This window comes from Aquarana catesbeiana, linkage group LG02, assembly GCF_042186555.1.
Source record: "Aquarana catesbeiana isolate 2022-GZ linkage group LG02, ASM4218655v1, whole genome shotgun sequence".
In the NCBI taxonomy this organism is placed as follows: domain Eukaryota; kingdom Metazoa; phylum Chordata; class Amphibia; order Anura; family Ranidae; genus Aquarana; species Aquarana catesbeiana.
In genome coordinates, this window is record NC_133325.1 from 68,118,532 (window position 1) to 68,141,179 (window position 22,648).

General features: G+C 43.1%; 1 protein-coding gene across 1 annotated transcript in view; it reads right to left on the reverse strand.

Annotated features, from left to right (window-relative positions):
- GPR83 (G protein-coupled receptor 83) overlaps positions 1-22,648 on the reverse strand; it is a 134,832-nt gene that overhangs the window by 3,667 nt on the left and 108,517 nt on the right. The window contains exons 2-3 of the mRNA XM_073613015.1: positions 12,108-12,233; positions 5,620-5,753 (exon numbers count right to left, since the gene is read on the reverse strand). Coding sequence (XP_073469116.1) covers positions 5,620-5,753; positions 12,108-12,233 — 260 coding nt within the window. The remainder of the gene's footprint in view (positions 1-5,619; positions 5,754-12,107; positions 12,234-22,648) is intronic.

Genomic DNA, 22,648 nt, shown 5'->3' on the forward strand with positions numbered 1-22,648 from the left:
AATGCATTTGAGTGCTACAAATACGAATGCAAGTTACTTGCTAGGGGGGAGAACCTCTGGGGGAATCCAGGATGGAGAAAGATCTAAGGGTCCTAGTAGATGATAGGCTCAACAATGGCATGCAATGCCAAGCTGCTACAAACAAAGCCAACAGAATATTAGCATGCATTAAAAAGGGATTTACTCCAGAGATAAAACAATTCTCCCACTTTACAGGACTCTGTTACAGCCTCCAGCCGCATCTTGAGTATGCCGTCCGGTTCTGGGCACCTGTCCTCAAGAAGGATGTGCTGGAACTGGAAAGAGCTCAGAGAAAAGCAACAAAGCTAGGATCTCAGCTATGGGGAAAGACTCCAAACGCTGAACTTATTCACTCTGGATAGGAGACACTTGAGAGGAGATATGATAGCGATATAAAAAAAACACCTTACTGGTGACCCTAGCATAGGGAAAAAACTTTTCAGTGAAAGGGAGTTTAAAAAGACACATGGCTATTCACTGAAATTGGAAGAGAGGCAGTTTAACCTTAAACTGCGTATCGGGTTCTTTACTGTGAGAGCTATAAGGATGTGGAATTCTCTTTCACAAGCAGTGGTATCAGCAGGGAACATCAATAGTTTCAAAAAAACTATTAGATGGGCATCTTAATGATCACAACATACAGGGATGTTCGATTTACTATTGATATAAAAACATGCACACTCACACACCACAGGTTGAACTGGATGGACTGGTGTCTTTTTTCAACCTTACGGACTATGTAACTATGTATATGAAACACCAGCCTATTTTTAAAAAGCTTGTTTGACTCTCATGCTGTTAGCTGGGGGTCCATCCATTCCAGTGAGTGCGGGCACATCAAGAGGGGCACAAATCACTTTTCTTGAGCACTAACTCATTTTATTAATGCAGTGCACTTCACAATTAATAAATAACAGACTTTTTTGGAGTACATCATCGAGAACTGTGCAATCTATGTACTATTTATCATGGACTTGTTTTTATTTACACACATGTGATTACTGTATATGTGAATGTAGCGGGCACCTACTTTTTAGGTAGGTGACCCTTTTTGCTAGCTTTCTATGTCAGGTAAATTTAGACAGGCTTGTGCTATTACAGCAGGCCTGTTGTTGTCAATTTCCATTTGAGTGGCAGGTAGTTTATGTGATAGTCTCAACCAATCATTGATTTGCTTGGTAATGCCCGGGACTCTCATATAAAAGCGGGGTCACGTGGTGTCCGGGAGGGTTCGAGTTCAGTCCTGCTCTGAAGAGCGAGAGAGCCAGTCTGGTTCCCGGAGGGGGAGGAGGAGGTTTTTCCCCTCCGGGGAGCCAACGGAGCTTCACCTTTGCGAGAAGGGTGAAGAGCCGATCCTCATGGAGGAACAGACAACATCTTCCAGCATTTGGTCTCTGATGTCGTTGCCCGCCCCTGCGGGGAGGAGAGCAGGCCACAAAGGAGAAGAGGAACTAAGAATCATTGCGGGAGAAGTAGAGTCAAGCGTAAGGAAACTGGGTGATCGATCGCTTAGGAGCAACACATGGGCTATTGATCAAGTGAGTGAAAAGCCCAAGGGTGGGGTACTGTCCAGAGGCTGAGGGATGTTGGTACACAAGTCAGCAAGACAGGTGGTTGTGGCCTGTGACTTTGGGTTCAGCATTGCCTCGGGATTCCAATCAGTCAAGCGGGAGACTTCCATCTTCCCTGATAAAGTAATCATCCAGTTTTGAATCACTATCACACGCAATGCTATGAGTCTTTGCAAGTGAAGCAAAGGAAAAGAACAGAAATCAACCAAAGAGCATCTCAAAGAAAGTCCTTCTCCCATCCCAGTTTATGTTGATGAATAAAGCAGTAAGAAAAAGCATTAAGGACTGTGACTTAAATCTATGGGCTGCAAGGGTTGAGTGGTAAACATGAATTACGGATATAGCCAATAAATCAGCAGCTCCTTTGGGGTTCGTGCTACATGTGGGGGCATCGTCCGGGATATCTGTTTCACGTTTGCCGCTAACTATCACCCATAGCAACGAAAACCTGCATTTTAGTGATTGTTGCCAAGACAGCCTGCAGTACAACAGTACCTACCACCAGGGGTCGCTGGGGAGGACTATGAAAATGTACAGCTACAGTTCCTCGTGTGCTGAACCAACAAGTGGGGGTGGAGTCACGCCCCAGAGGAAAAGTTTCTTGATGTTCAGCGTGCCACGCGCCAGAGCGAGACAGGCGGAGGAAGATGGCGAAGGGTGTTGGGAGTACACTTGCCATGCAGCGGCTATCTGATTTGCAGGACCGGGTTTTGATTGACACCAGTGTTCGGTTGGAGCTAACCGGAGGACTGGCATTGGGAGTGATTGACGGAGTGGAGAGGCTTTGTATGCTGTGTCCTGGATGTCGGAGGCCTACAGTTGGAGTCACCGCCTGGGCTCAGTGCGGACATTGCGGTATCCAGTTAATGCGATTGGGACCCGTCCAACAGGAGGTCAAATATTATTCTGTTAATATTACAATGGGACTTTGTCTGCTGCAAGAACAGGTGGTTCGGAAGGCCGGAGAGGGTCGTGTATATCCTGCAGCAGCAATGGAGGAGCTCCCATCTGATTCAGCTGAATCGGAGCCACCAGGAGATCAGGTAGGATCTACTGAGAAGGTCTGTAATCTGGCTGGGGACCCAGGGACTGTAGAAGTTGTTGCCCAGTTTTTGGAGGAAACCCTTGAGGAGCCGGTTAACAGTGAGCCCTTTGATTTGTCCGTCCAGAAGGAGCCTAAGTTACAGGAGGGGGATCCCTCGGGTGAGCCGGACAGGGTAAATGAAGATCGGGTTATAGATTGGGGATCACCACAGATCTTGCAGAAATATGGATCGATGGACAATCTATTTGAATGGTCATCCCCTGAAGAGTTTCATTCAAGTAGTGAGGAGGAATGTTTTGTTGAAATCTCAACTTCAGTGGAGGCTTCCACAGGAGTGTCCGGTACAGTTAAAGTTCCGGTACCCCCGTTTAATGTGTCAAATACTACCGTTCCTAGCAGGCCAGCTACGTTCCAGCAATGGGTCAGTAGAGCTACTGACGCTTGTGTTTTGCCTGGTAGAGGAAAGGCTAAAGAATTGCCTAGACTCTCTAGATTCCAGAAAGAGGTTCAGCGAAAGGTACTTCAAGAATGGGGCTTTGATTACCCCTATGTCCCGGAACAAATTATGGACATTGTGGAGAGTTCCCGGGAGACATGGGAGGATAAACTTGTGTGGGACTATCTTCATGTTCCCAAGACAAAGAGGACACCTGACAGTGAGGTTTGGGACCGGTTCAAGGATATTCATCGGGAGTGGAAGCTTGGAAGAGCGATTCACAAAGACAGAGTATTAGTGGTAAAGGCTGGACAAAATACCCACATTTACTCTCGGTGAGAGGACCAGGAGATAGTTGAAGGAGGTTGCCTGACCCGAGATATTATTTGTGAGCAGGATTGCATTCACAAGTGTATGTTTTCTACCCAGATTGACTGCAGGATGGCAGATGGGTTAGGATGGGTTTCCCCCAAGTAAACTGTTAGGCACCATGAATACGAGTCTCCTGCTTAACAAGGACAAAGTTATGGACACTAGGGTGTGCTGTTCTCTGCTAAAAGTCCCTTTGCAGCACAAGTACTTCTTCAAGGACTCTTGTTTAAGAGCCAAACAGAAAGTTTATTTTGCCAACAGACAAACGGATTCATTTGCCGAGCATGTCTGTTGGGATGCGCTTTGCAGGAGTACTGCTGGACTTCTTTAGAGGGAGCGTCTATCCCAATGGGAACACACATGCCATAAAGAATTGTGTATTTGTTCAATTACCCGGTAGAGGATGATAACCCCCTCTGTATGGTAATGTTTGTGTAATAGTCAGTATAAGTTTGAAATATTGTGTGTCTTCCTATAGGTATATTGAAGATGTGACGGCTGTCCATTCTACAGATGAAGGCCTATGGTAACCAGAGTATTCCTCCTCTGGGAGCAATGCTTTGGTTCCGCTTGTATCGAGTGTTAGATGTAGGATCTACAGTCAGGCCATGTAAATACTATTGTGCTGATATTGTGTACAGTGACAATTGATGTTAACCCTGTTTAAAGTTCATTTCCTTTTCCCCATTATAATTGATGTAATGAGATGCTCTTTCTTCCTTAAATTTTAAGGAGTTACTCTGAAATTCATTCCCCACAACTGGGGACAGTTGAGATTCAAGTGGGGGGTGTATGTAGCGGGCACCTACTTTTAGGTAGTTGACCCTTTTTGCTAGCTTTCTATGTCAGGTAAATTTAGACAGGTTTGTGCTATTACAGCAGGCCTGTTGTTGTCAATTTCCATTTGAGTGGCAGGTAGTTTGTGATAGTCTCGACCAATCATTGATTTGCTTGGTAATGCCCGGGACTCTCATATAAAAGCGGGGTCACGTGGTGTCCAGGAGGGTTCGAGTCCATTCCAGCTTTGAAGAGCAAGAGAGACAGTCTGGTTCCCGGAGGGGGAGGTGGAGGTTTTTCCCCTCCGGGGAGCCAACGGAGCTTCACCTTTGCGAGAAGGGTGAAGAGCCGATCCTCATGGAGGAACAGACAACATCTTGCAGCATGTAGTAGCTGATGTCGTTGGCCGCCCCTGCAGGGAGGGGAGCGGGCCACAAAGGAGAAAAGAAACTAAGAATCATTGCGGGAGAAGTAGAGTCAAGCGGAAGGAAACTGGGTTATCGATCACTTAGGAGCGACACATGGGCTATTGATCAAGTGAGTGAAAAGCCCAAGGGAGGGGTACTGTCCAGAGGCTGAGGGATGTTGGTACGCAAGTCAGCAAGACAGGTGGTTGTGGCCTGTGACTTTGGGTTCAGCATTGCCCTGGGATTCCAACCAGTCAAGCGGGAGACTTCCATCTTCCCTGATAAAGTAATCATCCAGTTTTGAATCACTATCACACGCAATGCTATGAGTCTTTGCAAGTGAAGCAAAGGAAAAGATCAGAAATCAACCAAAGAGCATCTCAAAGAAAGTCCTTCTCCCATCCCAGTTTATGTGGATGAATAAAGCAGTAAGAAAAAGCATTAAGGACTGTGACTTAAATCTATGGGCTGCGAGGGTTGAGTGGTAAACATGAATTACGGATATAGCCAATAAATCAGCAGCTCCTTCGGGGGTTCGTGCTACATGAATATTTATCATGGATAACAGCTTTCATTATCTAAAATGTATGTAGTATCCCACAGTAGTCTTTTTTTTTTCTATACGTTCGTAAGCATCTCAAAAATGCTCATACTTTATATTAGCAACTGTACTGATGATCATGATGGGATTTGTCAGCAAACCACCGTTAATATAATAATCACACCACCATACAAAAATTAGGATGGCTGAACTGATCAGCTTTACCAGGTAGAGGAGCTTAGAAAGACATTTTCCACATGTAGGATATAGGATAAAGTGCAAATGTGAACCTGTCAGTCACCAATGCTTTTTTACTCACTTCCACACTAACTCTAGTCTATCCCAATGTTTGTTATTCTAATGTAAAATGTCAAAACTTCTAGTACAGTTTGGGAAGGAGAAGACTTTGAGAAGAGGCCAATCTAAAGTACCTGGTTGACCTTGCTTACCTGTATTCAAAGGTGAAGAGTGTTTGGTAAATGGCGTGCGGCAGAGAGAAACAGGAAGCCATTATCCAAATTATGGCAATATAGGCCACCCCTCTAACAGTTGATATCCGTGGCTTTAACGGATGCATAATAACCTGGAGATTGACAAAGAGAATCTGTTTAGAGACCAACTTCATACATTTTTTTTTTTGGCTTTAAGTTCAACAGTACTTTTTTTTTTTTTTGCTACCACTGCCCTGGGTGCTACCCACCTGGTTGTAGACCTTCCCTGTGCAGCCCCACTCTGAGCCATATGGCCATTACTGCAAAAACGACCGCTTTGTGCAGCACACATGCACCACAGCCCCATCCAGTCTAATGGAAAAGTCATACTCATGGTAGCCTCAACCCAGGAGGTTAGCACTTAGGTTAAGAGCAACAAAGTTAAAAAATAAATAGTACAATTGTGCTTTACACACTGTTTAATCCAGCGCTGTTTTTATTGCTAAACTTTGGGGGAGCATGGGAAGGTAGTACTAGGAGAAATTTTGGCTCTGACACAGGGCTTATTTGATAACATGGAGTATAGTGACAGGAGGAGAAAGTAGAGTGAACAGAACAGATGACTTCTCTATGTATTGCTGCTCCTTCATTGTCTAATCAGCATGTTTAAAAAGGAGTGGCTAACTTACGTGTTTCAAGGGCAGTGTCCTCTTCATCAGAGCTTAACGAGACACCTTAACAGCAATGTATATTTTTTTGTGCATGCTTTATAACATATTGGACTGTACATATTGTCATTATCTTTTGGTGTATTAATGAATTTGCCATTTGGGTGATTTGGTTAGATTGCCGCTCCACACTTTTTGTTTGGTTTTATTTAGTATTGGGGTGTATCATAACCCATCCTCTCTAAGGACTATAAATGCATTGCTGATAAAGTGTTTTGATGAGCTCTGATGAAGAGGGCACTGCCCTTAAAACACGTAAGCCAGCCACCCCTTTGAGGTTGGGCATTATCTGAGTATGCATACTGGATTTGTTTTTATATGCCTGAAGTGTTATACCTTTGTGAGTTTCTATTTCTTAACAAATAATTTTCATGGTAAAGCACTAGGCTTGTCTTTGTCTTGTCTTTGTTTTAGTTACTTGGTCTAAGGATCCCCCTATCTGAAGGCAGCAGCAAGGCTGTTCATCATTTGTGTAAAACCTTTATTCCAAAAAGAAAAAAAGAAAAACTGTTGCTGTAACTGTTTAACCTCCCAGGCGGTTTTACTGAGTGTGGCTCAGGGTTAAATTCCAGCACCATTAGCGGTAACCCTGAGCCACACTTGGGATTACATCTCAGGATCCTGGTGCGGTATACTTACCTTGTCCCCAGGATCCTGCGATGTCCCCCCGCAGTGTCCGTGGGCTCTGTCCTCCTCGAAAAGCCTCTGTGTGCCGGGCTCCGTTCCCTGCGATCGTTGCGACACATGGGGGCGGAGCCTGGCGGCAAATTCAAAAAAGTGAAAATTCATAACACATACAGTACACTGGAATCTTACAGATTACAGCACTGTATGAAATCATTTCACATCCCTTTTGTCCCCAGTGCTTTGTCCAGTGCCCTGCATGCAGTTTTATATGATATATACTGTTCTTTCTGCCTGCCATAGCAACCAAAAAGTGTCCCCTTATGTCAAAAGTGGTTTTAGACCAGCTAGAAAACAGCGATAGTAAATTAGAACACTTGCAGAATTGAGCGATAGTGAATTGTGGGGAAATTTTTTTATTATTATATTATTATTTTTTATAATTATTTATATTTATTTATTATATTATAATTTATGATTTTGTGTTTCAAACTTCATCATACCCGGCATTTCTACTAGACTCTTGGTGGACAAATTTAAGTGTGTTATTGGTAAGAATTACAGGCCTACAATATAAAGCGCCAAATTTCAATGCAAAATAATTGTACTGCTTTGAGACGCAAAAATCTGAAATAATCATACCGCCAGGGAGGTTAAAAAGTAACTGGAGTTCAGCTGCTGCTGTCCAAAGGTGTCACCATAGCTTCTTCATCCAGAGTGGTGACACCCTTAGACAGCAAGTGTGTTAATGATTGGATCATAAAATAAAGGAAAAAAAGCCCCCCCCCAAACAAAAAGATAACTAACAACATTTAGGAACTGGTAAGTTGTTAAATATTGTCGTAAAATATGTGGGTAAAATACCTGCATATTAACCACTAGCTTACAGAACACTTACACCCCCTTCCTGCCCACGCCAATGTTCAGCTTTCAGCGCTCTCACTATTTGAATGACAATTGCACGGTCATGCAACACTCTACCCAAATTACATTTTTATCATTTTTTCCCCACAAATAGAGCTTTCTTTTGGTGGTATTTAATTACTGCTGGGTTTTTAATTTTTTGTTAAAAAAACGAAAAAAGACTGAAAATGTTGAAAAAACAAACAAAACAGTTTTATAGTTAGTTATAAAATTTTGCAACCAGGTAATTTTTCTCCTTCATTGATGTGCGCTGATGTGGCTGCACTGATGGGCACTGATAGGCTGCACTGATGGGCACTGATAAGGTGGCCCTAATGGACACTGATAGGTGGCACTGGTGGGCAATGATGAGGTGGCACTGGTGAGCACTGATAGGTGTCACTGAGAGGTGGCACTGGTAGGTGACACTGATGAAGAGGCAGTGATGGGCACTGATTGGCAGCACTGGTGGGCATTGATAGGTGGCACTGGTAGGTGTCACTGGTGGGCACTGATTGGCGGCACTGATATGCACTGGCAGGCGCCACTGGTGGGCACAGGTGAGGCGGCAGTGGCTCTCACTGTTCGAGACCGATGTCCTTTTGACAGAAGTTGGTGATAGGCTTTTTTTTTTTGCTCACGCTGTCAGCGTGAGCAGAATAAAGGCCGATTACCAATCTTCTGTTTACATCACGTGATCAGCTGTCATTGGCTGACAGCTGATTAAGTGGTAAGGGGCTACGCTGATCTGTGATCAGCTGAGTCTCATTGACTCGGTGATCACAGAATGCGCCGCGCGTGCTGTGCAGGGGGTGTGCAGGCAGCTCATGCACGGGAGGACGTCTATTGACGCCCTCCTAGTAGTTAAGGCCTGCACTGTAGCCATCTTTTTTTTAACCAGTGACCAGCAGCAGAGGACTAGAAGCTCCTCCTGCTTATGTTTCCCTGCAGACAGGCTGGGAAAGATCTGGGTCATGTGACAGCTGCATATCGATTAGGAAAAAGGTACTTGGGTGTTTTTTAAAATGTATTAATATAATTACAGTACAATCATCCACATACAGAAATAGAAGAGACTATGCAAATTAAACAGTGTGTGTTTAGTATCATATTAAGGATTGGTAAACTGTTACTTTTCTTATTACAATATTATATGTTTGCTTTTGAGGTTTAATACTGCTTTAAAATGATTGTAAAGTCTATTTTTTTTTTTTATTAAAAAGAACAAACGTGTTATACTTACCTGCTCTGTTGCAGTGGATTTGCACATAGCAGCCCGGATCCTCCTCTTCTCTGGTCCCTCTTCCTGCTCTCCTGGCCCCTCTCTCCTGTTGGGTGCCCCCACAGAAAGTAGCTTGCTATGGGGGCACCCGAGCCAAGTCACAGCTCCGTGTATCCATTCAGACATGGAGCTGCGGCCCGGCCATGCCCCCATTCTATTCTCATTGGCTGACTGACTTTGACAGCAGTGGGATCCAATGGCGTGCTGCCTCAGTCAATGAGGAGGGGAGTCCGGGATGGCCGAGACATTCCTACAACATCGCTGGAGCTAGAGGGACCTCAGGTAAGTATTAGGGGGGGCTGAGGGGGGCTGCTGCACACAGAAGGCGTTTTATCTTAATGGGAAAACAAAAAGAATCACGCTAATAAATAACAAAATATGCATAAAAACTGTGAAGACAGTGTCAAATCCAGATAAACTGAAATCTAACTGTAGCAATAACTCTCGGTGGAGCTGCTGGTTTAAAGCGGGCTGTTACCGTCACCTTTGTTACCTCAATTTCACCAGAACCGAGTCTAGGGTCCCATTGAGTTTAATACCAGACAATGTAGGCACCGGACACTTGAGTATCTTTTCCAATGCTTTAATAAACCTAACTTAAGGAAGTAGCAAGAGGTAGAAGAAGAGTTGCAGGGAAGTTCAAATACCTTTTCTTAGTGTAGTATTAGAAATTGAAATCTTGTAGATGAATGTACTTTCCTCAGAGTTGAATCTTTGCCCGCCTGGATAGGTTTCTCTCACTAACCTAGCAGCCAGTACGCAGCACGAACAAAAGTCTCTGCCACAGACTTGAATGAAATAGAAATCTGTACGATCCTCTGCCACAGGATGTAATGGTTTATGATGGATAGCAAACACAGCACTAGAACCTTTAAGCCGACCCGGCAGTACTATGCAGTAGGATAACTTTAGGATACGTCCTCCAACTGAGTCACCATGCCCCTCTCCAGACCAGCACTCTGCATGATCCTTCCATGACGGGTCCTCCCCTGGGATCTTCTCAGTTGTCCAGCTTCTTCCCGTAGGACAGACAGCCCAGGACCATTCTCCTGCCGCTGTGGTAGGCCCCAGACAGGCTTCTGGGCCCACCCACATGCTGCAGCAGCGTGGGCCTCCCAGTCGGAGGACCAGGCGGTGGTACTCCTAACACATACCTGTCGGCCAGGAGGCACAGCAGGTGGAACGAAAGACCGTAGAACATGGTGTCTGTCCCATAAATACCCTCTCCCAGAATGCAACTCAGAGGACCACCTCCACCGAGTTATCTCCGGGACAGAGGAACACTAATACACTTCAACGTGTTGCCTTTCCAACACCAACCCATAGTGACAACGACACCCACAGGTACAGTGTGAAACTACATGCAACTCAGCCAAGCTGGAACAGAGGCAAATCTGACTATGTATGAACAGATAACCCACTAAATTTACCTATAAGCAGTAGACTGAAAAATCTACCAGCGTTACATAACTATGGGCGGAGCAGGACGACGCGCTGACGTCACCTCCAATCTGTGCTCGATCTCCAGTAGGACGGGTTTGTCCGAGTCTGTACGGCCAACGGACCGGACTTAAGGCTTCCTTTTCTGGATGACATTGTAAGTGTGATTTTTATGTGTTCTAATAAAGTTCCTAAGGGTTTTACACTATGTGAGTTCTATCTTCGCTTTATGGTATGTTTCTTCTACGAGCCGGTCCCTAACCCCAGATGATTGGATGACCTCGTAGCGGATATCCATACAAGTTTCAAGTCACAAGTTTCAGCTGTTTTGCGAGTCATGATCCTCTGTAGTGGGGGATCATGGCTTTCCGGTAAGGAGTGACCCCTTCCATTCTTGGTGGTGGACTGCTTTTCACGGAGGAACATTTATATTCACTTGGATTTTTTTTTTTTTTGTACACGGATGGTTTTATTTAGTCATCACCACTGTAGATTATTGTTTAGTTATCTCAGTTTTGGACTTTTTTAGGTTGCCTGGGTGGTTAACCTCTGATGCCACCGCATTCTAAAGTTTAGTTATATATCAGTTTATCTGGATTTGACACTGTCTTCACAGCTTTTATGCATATTTTGTTATTTATTAGCGCAATTCTTTTTGTTTTCCTAATTTTAGTGCTATATGGGTGTCATATTGTCAGAGTCGCTGCTCATTCACTATGAAATGTAATTGATTTTTATCACATTATTTAGGTGTTTCACACAACATTTTAATATTTAGCGCAGTTTTTCCCTCTGTTTTTTTTTTTATCTTACTGCATACAATGCAGTAAGATAAAAAACCTTCTGACTTTACAACCATTTTAAACAAAAAATATATTTTTATTTTCTGGGACAGTAAGTGAGAGAAATGCTTTCCAACAAAGCAATGGATATCAGCAACCAACAGACTTAGATATATACTTCAGCTGATACGAAAAGTCTATTTTTCCCCATTATTAGCCATTATTGATGTATAAAACCTCTTTCATTGAGATCGCCACAAGTATCTTACACTTTGGTAAACTTTTTAATGGTTCCACATATTTTTATGGGCACTATTCATAGATCTTTTCTGTAAAGCAACACATATCTCCCATTCACTGATCCTCTAATGACCTCTCGCTATATGTAGCAAAACTAGGATGAGCGTTGAAGTTCCAGGTGGTGGATTGTCTCTGTGACTTATGAACATTATCTTCCATTACGAAGGTTCTTCTCCTCTATGAATGAATAGTGTGTCACTCTCGTTTGGAGCCTACATTAAGTGGAATTCACAGGCTGTGATATAAATAATAAAAGGCAACCCAGCAAGAACAAAATAATAAAAGAGGCATTGGCAGTAGCAGCACACCAGTATGAGGTTAATAAAAGGTTATTTCAGTCAGCAAGATATCGACCAGCACATGATGTTCAAATCAATGCAGTTACGTGTTGACAGATCTCACTCTGTGCAGGGGTTCAATGATATATTATATACAGTCACAGCATACCTGGTGCCTGTCCACTGCGATTGCTGTCAGGGTAAGCGCAGAGACATGCAGGGAGCAATACTGTGCAAAGCGACTCACATGACACATGCCTTTCCCGAACATCCAGGTACTGTTCACAAAGCGAGCCTATGGAGAGAGCCAGGAAATATTCATAATGCTAAGACAATTTAATGTAGTTATGCAACCTATTAGCATGGACAAATGCAGTAGCCAACATTTGAAAATTATTTCCAGGAATATTTTAAAGCTCTAGATATATGTGTAAAGAGGCCAGCACCAAACAAGTAACATATAATACAAATATACCAACATCCATAAAAAGAAAAAAATCTATTGGGAATGGGACTTTAAAGGTACTTCATATGTGTACAGAAAGATAATTACTTAAATAAGAGTATAAATTGTTTATTCAAAGACAAACAGACACAATAAATAACATAATAAAAATATGCGACTGCAGTTAAAATCATGGTCCTGGGTGTGCACACCTATCTAAACCCTGACCTAATGGGAAAAACTGGAGTTGCATGTACATAGTTCCTGCGTCCTAAAGTTTCAACATGTTTCGCCGGATCAGCTTCATCAGGAAAAGGACAAAGGTGTTCAAGTACTATATATTAAAACCAATGATTTATGTAGAGCCTTAGGTGTATAGACAAAAAACAAAATTAAATTTAATTAACTTATAACAATACACAAACAAAATTCATTTTTTTATTTTTAATGGATTCAATATGATATTGTAAATGCATGGTTCACTTTGAAAAGAAAAAAAAAAGGAGGGGGAAAGGCACCAGTCCATAACCAAATATAAATGAACCGTACTTACCACACTCTCATATCTCTACAAATAAATTGGTGTACACGCCCGAAGCTCACACAGACAGGGCAATCATTAATAGCATCAGTGACTTCACGTCATCTACACAGCTAATGAGACATGTGAACGTCTATCAGACATTATCTTCTACAGTAGGCGCCCAGCCCCCATCTCATGATATCAAGGAGTATATATAGAAAAGAGTTTTCTCATCTCAAAATGACTGATGCTTTAATTAATCCTGTCTTTAATAAACGCGTGAATTGAGAAAATGCATGGGGGATGGCAGAAAGGCATAAAGCCACATTGCCAAAAGGGGGAAGAAGGCTGAGGGCGGTCTCTGTAACATAGAAAATGTGTCTAAATTAATAGAAAGTCTCTCAGACTTCCAAATAAGACCATAAGCAGTTCCAGTGCCAAAATGAAGTAATTACCTTGCAAAAACCCCGCCTTGGAGTGTCAAAAAAAAAAAAGAGCTTAAATGATTTTAGCAAATGGCTGCAATATAACAAAGAGTGAAAAATTTAAGGGGTCTGGATACTTTCCGTCCCCACTGTATCTGCACAATCTGAGGTTTAAATATCCCCCCTGTGGTGCCAAAGCCGACGCATGACGTCACGCCGCACTGACGCCCCACGGATGCAAAGGGGAGGTGCAAGCAGCACGGACTGAAACCCAGAAACCGGAAAAGATGACCACGTCCAGTTTCCATCAGGCAGGGTGGAAATACAGACCCTGCAGACAGTGTGGGACAGGAGAGCTGTCCCACAGATGTAGTTGGCAGCCGGGACGCCGTGAAAGACAGAGCACCACAGGGCGGGCATGCATCGGGACAGCATCACCCCAGGGGTGCAATGCTGTTCCCAATGCACACCCTTGGGTGTCCGTACGGGAGTCAAAAGACAAGAACAGGGCAGAACCCAGGCGGAGCAGCCGTGTGACAACAAAAAAAAAAAAAAACAAGGGAAGGAGCAACCCCTCAATAAGATAACCAAATCCAATAAACCATGCATATACATGCCACTTATCAATGCTCAATTCATATGAACAATAGTCAACAAGTATATACAATCATATCACATATATGCTTTAATTTAGATTTAATTTGCTACCAAACGGGTAGGCAGCCAGTGACACCATCTCATAGGTAGCAGCTAGGCCAGTATCAGGGCACACACACATGGGGCCACTGAAGGTCCCGAAAAGATGGCGTGGAGAACACCATAAAGAATGGACTTGGAGAAACTGTGGTCAGCAAGGCTCAAGGTGCAAAAGGGTTACTTGAAAACAGAAGCCTACCTAATCTCGAGAGGACACCATTCATAAGAAAGGCTTGTAGCTAATCCCCTCATTCAGGCCTGGAAATCGGGTGGCCTGTTACGTGTAAATCCATCTAGTCTCCAGCTGGAGAAGCTTATTGTCAATGTCCCCCCCACGTTCGTGTTGAGGTAGATGTTCAAGGCTAAAAAAGCCAATGGATTTAAGATTGTAATTATGATATAATCCCACATGGCGGCTTATGGGGGTCTCCATTTTGTGTTTAGAAATCAGGGATACATGGTCCCTAATTCTACAAAAAAGGGGGCGCTTCGTTTTTCCCACGTAAAATGCTCCACAGCAACATTTCATTAAATAAACACAGCCAACTGACTGGCAGTTGGTTCTGTGTCTAGGGGTCCATGTGTTCCCACAATAATAAATCGACAGAAATTGCATTTGCCGCATAGATAAGTTCCAGGGGACTTATTTTTTATCATATTCGTGCTACTGTAGTGACTGGTGACCAGAGTGTCTCTGGATGAACGGGATCTCTGGATGAGGTCTAATAAATTTACAGACTTTTTGATCAGCGGTCAAAAGATACCAGTATTTATTGTAAATACTGTGTAGCTTAGCATGCTGTCAATTACATAGTTACATAGTAGGTGAGGTTGAAAAAAGACACAAGTCCATCAAGTCCAACCTATGTGTGTGATTATGTGTCAGTATTACATTGTATATCCCTGTATGTTGCGGTCATTCAGGTGATTATCTAATAGTTTCTTGAAGCTACCAATGCTCCCCGCTGAGACCACCGCTTGTGGAAGGGAATTCCACATCCTTGCCGCTCTTACAGTAAAGAACCTTCTACGTAGTTTAAGGTTAAACCTCTTTTCTTCTAATTGTAATGAGTGGCCACGAGTCTTATTAAACTCTCTTCTGTGAAAAAGTTTTATCCCTATTGTGGGGTCACCAGTACAGTATTTGTAAATTGAAATCATATCCCCTCTCAAGCGTCTCTTCTCCAGAGAGAATAAGTTCAGTGCTCGCAACCTTTCCTCATAACTAAGATCCTCCAGACCCTTTATTAGCTTTGTTGCCCTTCTTTGTACTCGCTCCATTTCCAGTACATCCTTCCTGAGGACTGGTGCCCAGAACTGGACAGCATACTCCAGGTGCGGCCGGACCAGAGCCTTGTAGAGTGGGAGAATTATCATTTTATCTCTTGCGTTGATCCCCCTTTTAATGCATGCCAATATTCTGTTTGCTTTATTAGCAGCAGCTTGGCATTGCATGCCATTGCTGAGCCTATCATCTACTAGGACCCCCAGGTCCTTTTCCATCCTAGATTCCCCCAGAGGTTCTCCCCCCAGTGTATAGATTGCATTCATATTTTTGCCACCCAAATGCATTATTTTACATTTTTCTACATTGAACCTCATTTGTCATGTAGTCGCCCACCCCATTAATCTGTTCAGGTCTTTTTGCAAGGTTTCCACATCCTGTGGAGAAGTTATTGCCCTGCTTAGCTTAGTATCGTCTGCAAATACAGAGATTGAACTGTTTATCCCATCCTCCAGGTCGTTTATAAACAAATTAAATAGGATTGGTCCCAGCACAGAACCCTGGGGAACCCCACTACCCACCCCTGACCATTCTGAGTACTCCCCATTTATCACCACCCTCTGAACTCGCCCTTGTAGCCAGTTTTCAATCCATGTACTCACCCTATGGTCCATGCCAACGGACCTTATTTTGTACAGTAAACGTTTATGGGGAACTGTGTCATATTTGTTATATTTGTTATATTTGGCAATGATGCGCGTTGATGTGGAAGATTTATCTTGCCTGCGTTTATACATATGTCTATTGAGATTTTTCACTCGATTAAACGCTGTCCTTAGGCATGTGCTACTGTAGCCTCTAATTAGGAGGCGATCGCGTAAGGAATTGGCTTCCCTTTGAAAATCTGCATCATGTGTGCAGTTGCGTCTAAGTCTTAAAAATTGGCTATACGGTATGCTCCTGAATAGCTTTTTAGGATGTGAGCTGCTAGTGTGTAGCAAGCTATTTACCGCCGAGGGTTTCCTGAACAGGGTAGAGCAAATCATCCTTGTATCCTCTATGAAGATCTCCACATCCAGAAAAGTTATTCTTGATTGGTCAAATGTGTATGTGAATTTTAGTTTATATGTATTCACTTGTAGATTTTCCAAAAACCTTTGCAGATTCTCTTTTGATCCTGCTCATACCATGAATACATTGTTGATGTAACAATGCCACGAAATAATTTGACCAATGTCCATCGACCTTGACTCATCAGAAAAGAAATCACGTTCCCACCCCCCCAGTACAGATTTGCATAAGAGGGGGCACATTTGGCCCCCATAGCAACTCACTGCACCTGGAGGTAGTGGGAACCTTTGAATACAAAAACGTTGTGTATTAAAATAAATTCCAGCAACTCAATAACAAACTCGTTATATTTCCAATAGTCAAGGTCGTGTTCACAGAGGAAGTCCCGCACAACTCCAACCCCTCTGATATGTGGGATTGAGTTACACAGGGCCTCTATATCAATTGCGACCAACCAAGCTCTCTTGGGTAGATGTACCTCATCCAGGGTTTTTAATAGTTCAATGGTATCTTTGACATAGGAAAACAGCCCCTTCACATGTGGGTATAGGTATTCATCAACCAATTGGCTGAAATTTTCAGTTAATGAACCGCAGCCTGAGATGATGGGGCAACCAGGGGGGTTGACAATGCTTTTGTGTACCTTGGGCAGTGCATAAAAAGTTGGGGTGGTGCAATTGGGGGTGTCAAGAAAATTAAAGATGTTTGCATCTATGATGCCTCTATGATATGCCTTGATCAAGATATCCCTGTACTGCTTGGCATAATAGTCAACATGCGCTCTAGGGATTTTTCTGCACCAGCTGGTATTTCAAATTATATTAAAGCACATATTCTCATATTGCTCTGCATCCATTATGACAAGGTTACCACCTTTATCTGACGGTTTAATTATGATATTTTTGGTGGAACTTAAATGGCGCAGTGCCTTTTTCAAATTTTTTGGCAGATTGGGCGGAGGTCCCGTTTGCCCATTGGTGGATTCGATTTCCTTGGTGACTTGAATCACAAAGGACCATATATTTGAATTGCCCTGCAGTACAGGGAAAGATCTTGACTTCGGTTTGTACACCCTGGGTGCACCAATGGTGACATCAGAGGAGAGGCCAAGTGAAGACGAGGGGGGCATCAGTTTCCGATCACTTGATTGTGTGGTATTGGTGGATAGTGGGTTGGGCATCCAACCCTCCTCTTCCGGGTTGCTCTCGTCCCACAGATCCATCAGATCCTGCAAGGCTCTGAGATCTTTAAAAGTTACACCCTCCATGTTTGGGTTACTAGGGACCAAATCAGGGATGGTGTTGGATTCTTTGTCATACAGAACTTTAAACATAAGGCGTCTGGCAAATAGATTCAGATCCTTGATCAGCTCAAATTTGTCCGCCTCCTCATCCGGACAAAATGTCAAGCCAAGTTGTAGCAGATCAGATTCCTCTTTTGACAATGGGTAAGATGACAAATTAAGGATATCAAATTTCTCCCGGTTCTCACAACAAGTGGAACCGGGGCAATCTATTTTAAAAGCTGACTAGTTGTTTTCATGGGGGTAGGTGCAGTGAGTGAAGGACATCTTGAGTCTCCAGTGTTAGTATTGAAAATAGGTGCTATTCGTGAATCGGCAGAAGGGCCTAAAGCAAGTGAACGTTGTTCCAACGTCTGCTGGGACAGAGGTCCCACAAGCGTTGAAGTAGTGCTAATGTGCGCTGTAGGTGTGGTCAGTGTCATAAGTGAATGATTTAGAACACTGCTCATGACTGGGGTACTAGGTGTGGTGTGGTTTTGTGACCGTTGCGATCATGTCCTCTTCTCTTTGTTATGTGCTTGTGTTGATCTGTTACGTTCCTGTGATCCTACCTCACTGTCCTTTTTCCTCTTTCCTGAAGCTCCATTAGAATCATTTAATTGTGTAGTGATAGGAACAAAAGATACAGATGACATAGATGAAGTGTCTGATTCAGTCATGTCTAGATTTCCCGCAAGGGGGGAAACGACCAGGATGGCCCCTGCAGCGGGAAAAGTTACCCTGTTGGTTTCATTTATACGCCTGATCCTGGTCATAGGCTTTCTTGTCTCTTGTAAATTTATTTTCCTTGGTTTTAATAAAAACCAGGAGCATATTTGGTAAGATGCTCTTTCAATAATTTATCTTTTGTCAGGAAGGACGTATGTGGAACCATATTGCTATGGTCACTTTGCCATTGTAGTATGTCCTTGTCTAATTCAATAATGTCCAATTTGTACTGATCACTAAGAATCTGCATCATCTGTAGTGAACATGCTTGTAAATTAGTCTTCCCAAGCCTTTTTGATATTTGGTTCTGCTTTCTTTATATTTGGAAAAATTTGAATGCGTAAACCCCATGGTACAATCTGATTTGTCACATATTTTTCAAAGAACTCTTTATGCCAAAAAAGTCTGTTTTTCTTCTCAACCAGGCGCTTAGCCTCTGTGATATCATCCTTGGAGCAAACCTGTTGCACCTCAGACACAAACCCCTCCCATGCCTGACCACAGTAATTCGTCATTCTCTCAGGTACTCACCCAAAAGTGGCTCCAAATGGTTTTCTATGTTACAGAGACCGCCCTCAGCCTTCTTCCCCCTTTTGGCAATGTGGCTTTATGCCTTCCTGCCATCCCCCATGCATTTGTCTGCATGAGCTTCGGGCGTGTACACCAATTTATTTATAGAGATATGAGAGTGTGGTAAGTACGGTTCATTTACATTTGGTTATGGACTGGTGCCTCCCTTACCCTCAAGCTGTTTCATGTATCTGTCTTTACTTTGATGTATAATTTGTTTCAGATACTGCTGCACTGCTTACCTGTTCGATTCAATTGAAAATTACATCCCTGTCTACAGGAAGTCTGACACTTTAGGAGCTGGTTTGGGGTCCAGGCGGTAGGGGCGTGTGATTCCCCCCCCCACCGGCTGTGCTTCCTCCCCCCGGGATCCATCAAGGTATGGGGCTGGGGTTCCGGGGTGGGGGTGGGGTTTGTGGGGGGGGGTGGGGATTGGGTGCCCCCCCCCTTTTTTTTTCTTTTCAAAGTGAACCATGCATTTACAATATCATATTGAATCCATTAAAAATAAAAAATGAATTTTGTTTGTGTTATAAGTTAATTAATTTTAAATTATTTTTTTTGTCTATACACCTAAGGCTCTACACAAATCATTGGTTTTAATATATAGTACTTGAACACCTTCATCTTTTTCCTGATGAAGCCGATCCAGCGAAACATGTCGAAACTTTAGGACGCAGGAACTATGTACATGCAACTCCAGTTTTTCTCATTAGGTCAGGGTTTAGATAGGTGTGCACACCCAGGATCATGATTTTAACTGCAGTTGCATATTTTTATTATGTTATTTAATGTATCTATTTGTCTTTGAATAAACGATTTATACTCTTATTTAAGTAATTGTCTTTCTGTACACATATGAAGTACCTTTAAAGTCCCATTCCAAATAGATTTTTTCTTTAGAATATTTTAAAGCGTTAAACCACCCAAACCTTATATTTCAGGTGTTCGTAGATGCTACAAAAGTAAACCTTCTGATGTTTTTTTCTGTCTTTTTAGAGCAGCCTTTTTCAACCTTTTTACCCCAGAGGAACCCTTGTAATAAATGTCAGGTTTCAGGGGAACTCTTATTTTAGTTCAATCATTTTTACTGGTTTTAGTGAAAATAACAAAATAAGAAAGAGAGTTGCCCATGCAGGGGTTTATAAAGAGCATTGAAAAGTATGAAACACAGAAAAGTGCCAATGAAAGACAAACAAGCAAGGCAATACATGGGAAACCCCTATGTCTAATTCCATATAATTCAAAAGATTCTAAAGACAAGTACCCCATACAAATTAAAAGAAAAAAAACATTTTTAAAGGAGAAATTGGGGGACAGAGACCCCAGAGGTGAAAGGGAGAGAAAGTAAAAAGAAGGACGGATGTGAGGAGAAGAGGAAAAAGGAGGGGGGAGGAAGGGGAAAACCTTTGCCTCTGGACCGCTAACCAACAATCATAAATGGCTAATACTTGCCGGGTGTAGAGAGGGAAAACTCAATCCAACTTCCAAATTTTGAGGAACTTGGAATGGGTGTCCTTCAGGACACTTGTTAGCTGTTCAGTAACCATGAGGGCCATCAAACGGTCTTTAACTCCCTGAAATGAAACCGTGGGTTTTTCCAGGCCTGGGAAATAGTTCTTTGCTGGTGGGCAATGAGGCCTGGGATAGGACAGTGTAGTAAGGCCAATTTAGCATCCTTAAAGAGCGTCAAATGAAACAAAGTACTCAGAAGGCCAAAGACCCAAGACCAGAAACCTACTAGTTGCGGTTATGTCCAGATATATCAGAAAAATGCTGCAGGACTTTCTGTAAATTCGGGAGGGTAGTGAGGGAATTCAGAAGAACCAACGTGGCAGTCTTAGTTTAAAATTGCCACCTGCGTATGGAACTCCACTGATGTTAGGATCGTTGTGGAGAGATTTTGCTAGAGGTTCCAAAGCTAGAACAAAAAAGGGCCGGGGTCAGGGGGCATCCCTGTCTCTTGCCCCTGTGGATCGAGAAAGGTGCTGAGAAAAATCCAGCGTATTTGACCGAGGTCAAAGAGGTACAATAAAGGGCCTGAATCCAAGCTAGAACTGCCTCACTGAAACCCCAGCAAGAGAGTGTATACTGTAGGTACTCCCACAAGAGAGAGAGTCAAATGCCCTGTATATGTCCACTGAAAGGAGAAAGCCAGGAATTTTGCATTGATTCAAGATATGAATAAGGTAAATAACCTTCCAAACATTGTCCCCGGCTTGTCTCCCCGGGATAAAGCTGACCTGGTCTCTATGTATGAGAAGGGGATAGATATTTATTGATTCGAGTGCTCAGGCCTTTACCCAGGATCTTTAGGTCATTGTTCATGAGTGAAATGGGCCGAAAGGCTTGGTCAGAGGCGCCATCATCTTTCTTAGGGATTATAGCAATGTGAGCCCTAAGTGAATCTGGGGAGGGTCGGGAGCCCTGTTTGAGAGCATTCAAATATTTGGTTAGATGGTGTACCAGTAAAGCCGAAAAATTTCTATAGTAAATTCCAGGACGGCTTTTTGAAGATTTTATTAATTTAATCACCCGACTTACTTCGGATTCTGAGATATCAGCATCAAGATTCATGAGCAGAGGGGACCTCCTATTTAAACAATTCATTGTAAGGATAGAATTCTTCTCTCTGACCTCCAATGTTAATCAGAATGCTCTTACAGACAGCTAAAAAAAATCATTGATGTCATGCAGCTGGCACTGCCATTGCCCCCTGAATTAAGCAGGCCCCATCAAACTGCAGGTTATTCAGACACAGCTCTAGGAACCCCTAGCAATCACTGGGGGAACCCTAGGTTTCCACAGGATCCTGGTTGAGTAGGGCTGTTTTAGAGACTATGCTGCCGTTTCTTAATTTTTGAGCTGCTGCAGCTAGTTTACATTTCTGGCTGTATGGAATAGTTGTTTCTCCTCCAGACGCTGTGGGTTCTCCTGCTGGCTTGTGCATCACCACAGCACGTAAGGGCCTGCAGAAGGAAACCAAAGCAGCCAGCAGGGGAACAAGTATTCAGTTCATCCAACAGTTGAATACTTGCAGCAACTGGGGAGCAGAGATGAGGTGGCCACCAGAAAAGTAAGTATGAAAAGGCTTCTTTTACTGATTACCTAGCTTGTAAAAGTGACCTTTGGTGACAAAGTCAATGTAAAGTGTTTTTTCCACTTTTGCAGTCAAAAAAAAAAAACCACCATAGGAGGATTAACACAGGTGCACCCAGAATCTGGTTCTGCTGTGCAGAGAAACCAGGTCTGACATGCACTTTATGTCACTTCTGCTGGGGGGTTGCCTAATGCATAGCATACACAGCTGGTCAGATAGCGCTGTCTGAACGGACTTCCACCGCACTAGGTGTTTCCGATATACTGATGCACTCCCATGCTGGAAATATTGTAAGTGCCATTTTTTAACAATAAACAAACAATACTACACTATATCTGCCCTCCCTGTCTCTTTTTGGCGGAGCTTGATTTTCAGATGTGGGAGATTAGAGCGGAGGATAGATCATTAAGATTTGATCTGGCTGTTCCTGGGCTCATTCGACCAAGTTCACCATACATGTGAACGATTGATTGGAAAAAGATCGTTGAATGATTTCCAGGATTCGAGGAGGCACTTCATGTCTTATGGTCACTTGCTGGCCAGGGCCATCTGGTGAGCGCAATTTGTCACTTTAGGTGAAAAGTCACAAATATGATTTCTTACATGGTGTTGGAGTGGAATCATCTAGAAAGAATTTTGGAGCT